We start from the raw sequence: 10,749 nt of genomic DNA, 5'->3' as shown, positions 1-10,749 counted from the left end.
CCTTTTACGGAGGCCTAGCCTGTCCTCTAGTGGTTGGGTCATTAAACGTTGCATGGATGGGAGAGGACAAGAGGTGGCTTGAGTGAACGCTGAACTGTTACAGCACCGTGGTTTTGCTGACAGCTACAGTGTTGCTATGTACAAAACTGCTGGTACTGGTATGCGTAATGCTGTTTGTGTCAATGTAACAGTCCGTGAGAAAAGATAAAGGCCTTCAGCTAGCAGTCATTTCTGGGCTCCTTCTCAGGCCTGATGCCAACTACAAGGAAAGAGCATCACTGCAGCTTAAACTGAGTTCAGGGGAGAAAGGGCTGTAAGGGGTGCCTTATGTGATTGCTCTGTAAGGAAAACTGTAATTATGTGGAATAATGTGATGAATGTTTTATAATGGAAGTACAAAATTAGTGAACTTTATTGATTCATCTGTAATGTACATACTATTTTATAAATAATTAATTTGAAAATTTAGTTTCTTACATTTGAAGCTCTTGTTCTGTTGGTTCCCAAACACTCACATATTGGGGAATGATAGCATTGATTTTCCTCAAGTAGGTTGATTTCTTAGTGCAAGAATTTCTCATTTTTTCCACCATGGAATATAGCAAAGGAAGAGCTGCAGCTTTGATCTCACTGACTGGCAGCCTCTTCTATTCCTCTGGCATGCACTTTAATTTTTTTAAGGCAAAATGAAAGAATTGGCTTTTGTGGCATTCTCCTCTGCTATGCCAATTTCTTAGCTGTATCCTTTTAGCAACCGGGATTTTTAGATTTATTTCCTTAGATTTTTCATCATACTGTTCAGTATCCTGATGTTAACATTTATTTCTATTAAAGTGCTGAAGAAGCTGTGGCAGCAATGAGGCCATTAAAAGGGAGATGTGAAATGTGAAGTAGTGCATGTATGTAAGAAAATTACACTTGGTACAGCAAAAGAGATTAGAACAGAGGGCAGAGAAAATCACCCATGGAGAACTGTAAGCGCACTGGCAGATTATCAGCATCTGAATTAAACATTTGTGTCCACACTGAGAGGAGTTACAAGCCTGAAGGAAGGCACAGTTTGAGTTTCACTTTGCTATCATCTACACATAACCCCAAACACCCTGCCAAATTTTTTGTAGCTTCCTAGCCTTCTACCACACGGCTCAAGGCAGGCTGTGTTGACTGTAAACTGAAGCTTATGGTTATACACAGATTACTTGGGAAGATAAAATCTAAATCCTGGAATATTTTGGAGAAAACATTTCATATAGAACTTTGCAAAACAGGGAGACCTGCTGCTCTGCATTCCTTCCTCTGCTCATCACTTTTTTAATCATGTATGCATTAGCATCCTTAAAAAACCTGCATCTTGCAGGCCACACTATCACAACAGAAGGGTGTGGATGGTTTTCATTGTATACTAGACTCATCTTTCTCATGCTGCGTTGGATTCCTTCCAATTGCTAAATCCTATTCAAAGGCTGTACTGCCCAGTTCATTTTTCACCTACGATAAACCAGAGCCTTCAGGACACAGTTTCATGGGCAATGACAGGACAGACAGCAGGCTGGAGGAAGGCTTCAGAAAAATTCCCGAAATGTGGACTGCACCTTCCTTCCACTCAGCTACTGTGTGTTTACTACGGGGGGACTGGTGCACAGGTCTCTGGAGAACTGCTAAAATACTCCTGAGCTGCTTATAATAATTGAAAAGCTTGTATTTCCCCCACCCCCAGAGTCAAGGACATCTGTGGTGAAGCAAGGGCAGGGAACAGTAAGCCGGCCTCAAGCGTGCGTGCTGAGGGGCTCACCGAAGTCGGAGGGGGACAACACCTTCCAGGAGGGAGTGCCTCCTTCCCGCCCCCTCCCCGGGCGGCTACCTGCCGGCTGCTGGGCGGCAGGGCCGGGCTCTCCTCCCGGCCGGGCCGGCAGGTGCCCCGGGCGGCCGAGGGGGCCGCCAGGTCGCAGGCCAGCGGCGGGCCGAGGCGGGCGACGGGCAGGCAGATCCGCACCCCGCTGCCTGCGGCGGGCAGGGCGCGCTGCCGCGGGGGCCTGGGCGAGCCCATCGCGCCGTGCGCGGAGGGAGGGAGCGAGGGAGGACGGACCGACCGACCGGCGGGCGGGCGGGGGGAGCCGCCGCCAGCCGGGTGCGCGGCGACCTGATCCCCGTCCAACATGGTCGCCGCTCACACCTCCCATTCCTCATCCTCCAGCGAGTGGATCGCTTGCCTGGATAAAAGGTATCGGCATCTTCACAGGAGCGGCTGCGGATGGATGCTGTGTGCGTGTAACCTGCCCCCCCCCCCCCCCCCCCGGCCTGCATGCATGCATGCATGCATGTATGTATGTATGTATGTATGTATACGTGTGTGTGTGCTGACACCCCCCCTTCCCTGCTCCTCATCAGATCCTGCCTTACATAAGGAGCGTGCCGGTGGGAGGCAAATGCCCGGAGGAAGTGGAGCCGAGGCGGCGGAGCCGGATAAGGGCTGGAAACGCTCGGGGCAGCGGAGGGGATGGGCAGTTCCCACTGGGATACTGCTCGGCGCCGGGCTCTGCTGCCCGGAAAATGCCGCACGTGGTGGAGGAGGGGGAGCTCCAGGGCGGGGAGAGGGCCCCGCGGCCCGGGGGCCTCGGGCTGCCGGCCAGGGACCCGCCGTGCCGGCCATGGCACACCCGCTGCCCGCGGCGTTCGCGCCCCAGCCCTTCGCCTCGCCTCACCTCAGCACACCGGCCCCCGCCTCACCTCAGCACACAGCCGTCCGCCCCAGCCGCGGCGCGATTGGGCGGGAAATGACAGACCCTCGCCTCAGAGGGCTCCGCGCGCAAGCGGGTGGGTGCAAGAGTGTTGGCCCGGGGCGGGGGGGAGGGGGGGCGGAGAAAATGTCCGCCCTGGCAGAGGCCGCCGGAGGCTCCCTCAGCGGCCACAGCCTCTCCCTGCTGTGGCGTCCCGGGGGCCTGCGGCTGGTCCCCGGCTGGTGGCGGCCTTTGTCGCGGGTCAGGTACAGGTGGGCGGCCAGCACTGCGTGAGTGGGAGTTAGGGCTGGCTAACGTGTGCTCAGAGGTGGTGTACAGGCAAATTATCTATTATTTAAAAAAAAAATAAAAAAAATGCTTCGGAGTGCTTTCCCTAGGTGTTACAGGTACAAGTGTCTCGCAATGTCGAGTTGCACAGGGGTGGTTTGAACGTCCTTTGCTTTAATTCCTCACCTTCAGTGCTTGCTGGCTTAGTTCAGAAGTGGTTTGATTTCTGAATGCTCAGTCGCCTGTAGTTTAGGAGAACAGCTAACAAGAATTTAGACCATAAATATGCTATAAGGTTCAAATAAAGCTATCAGAGTGAATTACTTACGTGATATATTGTGGTTTACGGAGCATCATTAAGCCAGCTTTTGACAGTTGATGCCACTTGGGGTGGTGCTGTGAAGAGAAACCTTTGTGCACACAGGAGGAACCTTCCCCTTCTCATAATTTCTACCATTTCCAGGTAACCTCCTAGTGTTGTAGGACTGCACCTCTTTGTAGGTTTTCCTTAACAATCCAGGCAGCAGACTGTTAGTAAAACTTCTGGTCTAGACACCTGCCACAGATACTGATCCCCCTCTTTAACACGTGACAAATTAAAAGAAGACTAACCTCTTAGAGGTTAGGTAATGTGTATAAATGTTGGAAGTACTCTAAATGCAAATGCAAACAGAGCTGATGATGGTAACCTAGGCATATAACAACCAAAATAAAGCAGAGGGCTCGATTCTCAGCTCTAAACTGACATTGAGCAGATGTGAAGAAGCAGAGTATTAGCCCTAGTACTTTTAGATAGGTGATCTTGTAATTTCTCTGGTTTCTTAGATGCAAAATACATTGTGAGGTTTTTGTTACTTGGAGTAAGCTAGTAAAACCAATTTGTTGAGTGGAAAGAATCAGTTCCAGGTGTCTTGAAGGATGATGTAGTATTATCCTTTTTTTCCAGAAGGCAATCTGGATGTAAGACAAGCTCAGGACGTGAGAGATTGTAGGTTTTTTTTCCTGGTCTCTACCATGCTTTGCTTTGTGATCATAGGAAATACACGTTTTTTTCTGATTTTCCCATTTAAAAAATAGTTAAAGCTATGTTGGAAAAGTACTGTAGGAATCAAAGTACCATTAGATAAAGCATTATTAATTAATTTACACACTTGTATTTCTAGAGTGTATTTCTTTTCTGAGGATGATGATCTATGAAAGTACTCACTTGAATTTTTATGTGATTTCTATGTATTTTAAGCCTTTTAAAACATCTTCTAGCATTTTCTAACCTAGTTGTGGATTTTGTAAATACAGGTTCATTTAACGAGTCAGTTCTCTGTAGGATACCATGTGTTTTTATTAAATAATACATTAGTTTTAATATGTTTTAGTTAATATATTAGTGTTTTCAGGAGGAAGGCATACTAAACCTGGTATTTTAGAATTTTAGGTGGCCCTCAGCAAAGACAATTAAAATGGCATGTAATATGGATTATCCATCTCCATTCTTTTAAAAAGCAGGAGAATTAAACCCTAAATGGAAATAACAAAATACATCACATACATAAATGATGTATTTTGTATATGTTCTTCATGTTTTTCCCCAAGTCGCCTATCAAACAGGAACTACTAACATCTAAAATGAAAGCACATATGAAGAACCATCAAAATGTTTCAGGAAAAATGTTATTACCGTATATGGTACTGTGGGCTAGGACCATCAGTGCTTCTACCATGCAGCTTCCATGTGTGTTTACTAACCACAAAAGCAAAAGATTAGTACTTCAAAACACAATACACAGGACAGAATTTATATATAAAGTCACAAGTACAAAGGTAAGGAAAAGCAGGGACAAAAAAGTTCTGAACACTGTGCTCTGTGAAGAATATTTTATTTTTGCAGGGGAGAGAGATGGTCAGTGGTGAGCAACTGTACATCCTGATTGTACCTGGAATTGTAAATATTTTTTCTGTTAAGGAAACCAGTGCTTTTACCTTTGAAGTGAATAGTTGCTTTACCACTGATTTCCTAGGGAGTAGAAGCATGCCTACCGTCTTGGCATTTTTCTGGATGTCCAGTCTGGAGATAATTAAAAGAAGGTTGCTGATTTATGCAAGCGTGTATAATTAGCTTAGGAACAATGCCTTCTCTACTGTCATGGTTTCTTTCACACTAAAGACTGTCTAACCAGGAAATTTCCATGTTGATATAGCTTTACTGAATGGTAGACAAAGTATTTTTTACATAACTGTTCTCTAAACTTGATCACAGTTATGAATTCAGGTAATTGTTTTAATTGAATTAAAATACAAACTTTTTAATGATGTATAGCATTCACAACAGTCAGAGATCCCAGGATTTCATACCTGCCTATTGCACCTTTCGTTTTTCTCTGTGTTAATTGTAGACTTCAGTGCCTTAGCAGAGTGGAAGAGCAGATCACAGAGCAAAGCATCTAACTGCTAGCCTGCTGTGCTAAGAATGTTATGATCTTTGCTCAGCTATTTATGAATTATTTAAATATTAATGGGTGTTTAGAGGACATATAGTACATACTGAGCTTTTATATCCCTGTTAGACTTTTGACTTGCGTCATTTATACCTTACAAAACCCCAAGTAACACATACAGGGTTGTATCTCATGTCTGTACCTCAAGCCAGGCTCTCATAGATTTGAGTGTAAATTCAGACTGAAGCTTGTAACAGCAACATATTTGAATCAGGATTTGTTTTTTAGTTCATTGTAACATGTATTTGAGATGTAAGTTATTTGTATATGCTTAGCAGTCAACAGGTCTCTTGTGAGTATACAGATAGGCTAGAATGAAGAACTGATATTCTGAAAGAATTGTAAAAGAAATATGGAAAATGCTTGTCATCCTCTGTAACCTCTAACTATATCAATGATAATGGGTTATAGATTTATAATCAGGCAATATTGTGAATATTTTAGAATTGCATTATGATGCTATTCTATGTACTTTTAAAATATATTTTTATGTGATTGGTAAGACATAGACTTTTATATATTTTAAATTTCTACCATTGCTTTTTATTTGTAACAAATCCCTAGAAATACCACCACCATTTTTTACATAGTTTGAATCTGAACAAAATCATGGGCATACACTGGAGCTCCTAGCTCCTATTGGCCTGTGTGCTTCATGTTTTCTCTCTGTATGCAGTACGTGTCTAAGCTGGTGTATGCTTGGATGAAGTCTGTGTGGGGATATATCAGCAGCAGGCACCGTGGTGGATGTGGAAACCCAGAGACAGAGCAGTATAGACATAGCTGAAGTGCTTTCTAGCACTCAGACAAAAATGCAATCTTCTGAGAGTGATGAATAATAACAAGGTTATCTTCCTGCATCATACAACTCATTTTCTAGTCCAGTGCAAAGGTACAGTCTTTCATGAATAATAAAAAAACCCTTTTTCTTTCCGTATCTTCTCAGACAGACCAAAATAATTGTTCATATAGCTTGCTATTAGCTTGTAGGTCTGTGCATTTTATTGAATATATGAATTCAAAGTAACTCATAGTGAGAGCAGGAGTTGTATTTTAAACAAATTTGAGCTCTTCTATTCTCTGCTCACGGGCTTAGGCATTTCTAGTATCGTTTCCATTTGTTACATGCAGTTACAGTAAGTTACACACTTGTTCTAAGGACAGGTATTAAGAGAAAGAGAAAGTGATTGCTCTAGCACTCATGTATATAAACACTGTCATGGCCCACCAGAGCAAACTGGTATGTGCATATGGCTATTAGATCGTGATATATTCAAATTCAGTTGATAGTCTTGTGAAGTGGCCACAGGATTGGTGTGGCACTTGTGCAACTGTATGTTTCACCAAGTGGTGTTGGAAACATATCTAAACTGTCATTGTCTGAATTATTTTTGGTGTTAGGCTTTGATCTCTAAAATTCTGTATTTTGAGGAGATTAATTTTCTTTTATAACAAAACCTCATATTTCAGCAAAGAAATAAAAAAACAACAAACCAAAATCATGCCCTCAAAGTCAGGTGGCCACCAGATATTTTTCAAAAAGTATTCTTATCCAGTGTGACATCTGTTTTTGTCTGCATCTTACAATTTGCTGCATGTAACAAACATGATACTTTATGATACTTTCTTTGTTCTGTTAGTATTTTCTGCACTCTTATTTGGCATGATCACTTACTATTCCTGCTGCTTTATCAGTATGAATGTTATGTTATATTTATCAACAAATGTTTCCTGAACTGACTTTCCACTTCATCTTTGAATCCAGAAGTTGTAAAAATGTATGTCAGTGTAAATCTGTAGAAGTTATTTCATAGTTACTGTAAGTTTTAAATTCTCATTAGCTGTAACAATGCAGATCCTAAATGGGTAAGGGTGCATTTAGCATAGTATGTTGGTGGATGGCAGTGGCTAGAGTTTGAATCGAAGGATATCATCACTTGTGCATATTGTTCAATTATAAATTTCGTTTGCAATGTATCTCAGAGTCTGTGTTCATATTTAAGTGCTTTTAATGCCTGTTATGAAGCTACAGTGCTGGTTAATGTAATTTCATCCAGATCTACTTCTGTCAAATGGAATTTTAACTGTCCTGAGCTCCAGTTCACAGTTATGGAAGTAGGAAGGTTTATTTATTAAGGTTTAGTCACTCTTTGGTTGCAAAGCATGCACCATACATAAAACTTATCATAAATGAAAGGAGACAATTTCCTTGCAATTTTACTTTTTCTCTTGAAGTATTTTGTCTCTTTAAAAAGCACATGAAGATGAAAAAAAATTGTTATGTTTAGTTTCTTATTATAGCTGTATTGTTCAGGTAGTGTGTTTTTAATTTAAGATAAATCTTTGCGAATGTCATTACTTAATAAATACATATTTTGCCATTCCATTGTTTATAAAGATCTAAAAGTTGACCTATGTGTATGTAAAGAAATGAAGCACACTTGATTACTCACTCTGTCAAACCCTCCAATAGTTTTTCAGTGCATTGGTCAAACTAAGTTGAAGGCACAAATGTAACTGAGTAATGATATGAGTGTGTAGGTAAAGGAGAGTCCCTCATATCTGCATTCTTTTGGCCCTCACCGAGGAAGACAGATTACAAATTCTGTCACTGCAGCTGATAGCCAATCAATCTGCATTTAACCGGCAGGTCAATCAGTGCTTGAGTAGGTCAGGATTATCTACAGCATTTCTTGTGCCTTGCATAGCAGGACATGAGAGATTATCACAGGGGTTCTCTGTGTAGGTGACAGGGGTTCTGAGTATAGGTGACAGTAGTACTTTGTTGGAAACTAAGTATCAGCAGTTTTACTTGTGTTGCATTTTTTTTTTTTTTTTTTTTACTCTGGAATGATTTGTATGTCTGAAAATCCTAGGGTATGGAGTTTAAATAAATTTTTATTTACTGTGTGTCAGAGGAAATGTGAAAACTGGAATCCCAAAGTCTCATAAAATGGAAATCAAAAGAAAAGAATTTTATTATTGTTTGAAAACCTCATGACAAAGCTTTTCCCATGGCAAGGGAAAAAGAAGCTGAGATGTGAATGCTGAAAACATGGATTTGGTAGTACTACTGTGACAAGTGCAAAGTGCCTGTTAGGGAGAGCTGATCGCTGGCTGTCCCCACAGAAGTAAACCCTTAGCTGGACATTACTTCAGATTAAAAGTAACTTCATTTATATCTAGGATTTAAGTCTCTTAGCACAGGTCTAAAGTGCTTTGATAGGTCACTGGCATCCCTCTCTCAAACTTTCCTTGTACAAAGAGAGATTAAAAGGCAAAGAGCCTTACAGCATTGCCTGGAGGAGAGAGGTGCTTCAGTGTTGTCTTGCTCTCACTAAGGGAAAACAGTATCTTGCTACTAGTATTATTCTGCATCCTACTGCTTTGCTTTTCTGCCTGTCAGGAAAGGGTAGGAGAAATTACAGGTAGCATAGAGGAATGATCTGGTTTCAATGGCATTCCCTGCTGCTCTTAGCTAATGTTTCAAAACAGAATATGCTTTAAAATACTATTAAAATTCACCAAATGGTCCATGGTAGCGGTTACTGGTACGTTCCAGCTCATAGAGTTTGCCTTTGCATGTTTGAATAGATGCTTCAGTTTTAACCCTGAGATGAACAAATTTTATTTGTCTGTTATGTATTGTGATACTCTGCTTTCTATGAACAGCCTTGCCAGTGGAAGAAATACATCATATCTGCTCCTCTTTTGTGGGCTGTTCATTGCTGTATGAAATGCAATGTTGCCCTTTTAAACAGTTAAAAAGAGCAAGGGAAGGAAATGGACTGCAGTGTTTTCATTCAGTTAGAGGAGGGTTCAGATTTTTTAACAGATATAGAAAAAAAATTTTTTAAACTAATGGCATCTTGGCAAAGAAGGTAAAACTACATGTTTTCTGTTTTTTCTTTTTCAAGTGTCAAATCAATTATGAGGAAGAACTGAAAAAAAGGACTTATCATGTGGTAGTAGAGGAAGTAATAGGTTGTGGTTAGATAACCTTGATAAAAACAAACTAAAAAACCTCCAGCTTGTTCCTTCTAGGTTAACAAGTCTTTCATAGCATACATAAACATTCAAATATTTAATCTTAACACCACTGAAAGTTTTTTATACAGCTGTATATGCTACACATGAAAACTTCTCCAAATTGTATGTGTGAAGAATTTTAGCAGTTATCCTCTGTCTGTATTTAAACTTTGAGCTTGAATAATTCGTTTGTACTTTAAAATAGCCTTTTGAAGATACACTTCTGGCAGATTTTTTGGTAACCTTCTCTTACAGATTCTCGAGCAGACATTGTCAAGAAAATTGTTTTATTTCTATAAAATACATACTTGAAATCTTCACAACCAAATAAATCAAGGGTAAAATATCCTTTAAAGAAGCCTTATTGACATAATTGGATAGAGATGTATAGCATTGATGCTGTCACGTGTATATGTGTGCTGTGATACTGTATTGAAGAAGCAGGAGAAGATCGATTGTGTCTTCTGTGAAAACATTACTGCCAGATAAGACTTACTGTGCTCTGAAGAAGCAAATCAGTAATATAAACAAGGAGCTAGATAAAGCGTTCAGTGGTCAAATAAAGTAGAAAAGCTTGTAGAGTAGTGAAAATAAATACTCTTGCTTTCTGTGATTTCCAGATAATTTTGTAGTCCTGTTTTGCAACACTGAAAATGTCCATCTCACTTTGGCCACAGTGAAATGGGATATCAGTGCAGTAACCTGCTGAGATACAAATTTAGGGACGATTGTATTAAACTGAAGACTGGAGTGGGGGTGCAGGAGTGTCATCCACGCATTATCCTTCATGGTAAGAGATACTGAGTGTGAAGTTTTCATTTCCAAATCAGTCATTCCTCCTGCATGGTTTTGTCCTGGTTTGCTATGGCGTGATACCTACCCAGTTTTGGTTGCTGGTCAGTTAGTGACTAGGTATGGTTTCTACAACAGCTGCTAAAGCTCTTTCTGAACTTGTACGCTGCAGACTTAAGGGAAGTGGAGATACAGCAGCAGCTGCCCCACAAAGATACTGAAAAGTTGGGGAAAAGGACTAAGAAGCTGGTTTTTTAAGCAAAAAAGATTCAGACAAATGTAATAGTTCCACAGTCTGTTTTACTTAAATTTTATTTTAAATTGAGTGGGTCAGCTGAGGGAGTGGGTCCTTCATTGGATAGTCATAGATTTTCTATGAGAAGGATAGTGTTGCCTTAAAATGCTTTTACTCTAGCTCATAGATCTACCAA

At 41.1% G+C, this 10,749-nt stretch overlaps 1 protein-coding gene across 2 annotated transcripts in view; it reads left to right on the top strand.

Moving 5' to 3' along the window:
- Positions 1–1,827: 1,827 nt before the first annotated feature.
- RAPGEF4 (Rap guanine nucleotide exchange factor 4) overlaps positions 1,828–10,749 on the top strand; it is a 157,254-nt gene continuing 148,332 nt past the window's right edge. The window contains exon 1 of one of the 2 annotated variants that reach the window (XM_056349500.1): positions 1,828–2,221. In XM_056349500.1, the coding sequence (XP_056205475.1) occupies positions 2,157–2,221 (65 nt within the window). In that variant the 5' untranslated portion in view covers positions 1,828–2,156. The remainder of the gene's footprint in view (positions 2,222–10,749) is intronic. The other variant, XM_056349501.1, reaches the window with a different exon arrangement.

The sequence above is a fragment of the Falco biarmicus genome, chromosome 8, assembly GCF_023638135.1.
Source record: "Falco biarmicus isolate bFalBia1 chromosome 8, bFalBia1.pri, whole genome shotgun sequence".
NCBI classification, from domain to species: Eukaryota; Metazoa; Chordata; class Aves; order Falconiformes; family Falconidae; genus Falco; species Falco biarmicus.
The sequence above is the reverse complement of the archived record's forward strand: the minus strand, read 5'-3'. Positions and strand labels throughout refer to the sequence as shown.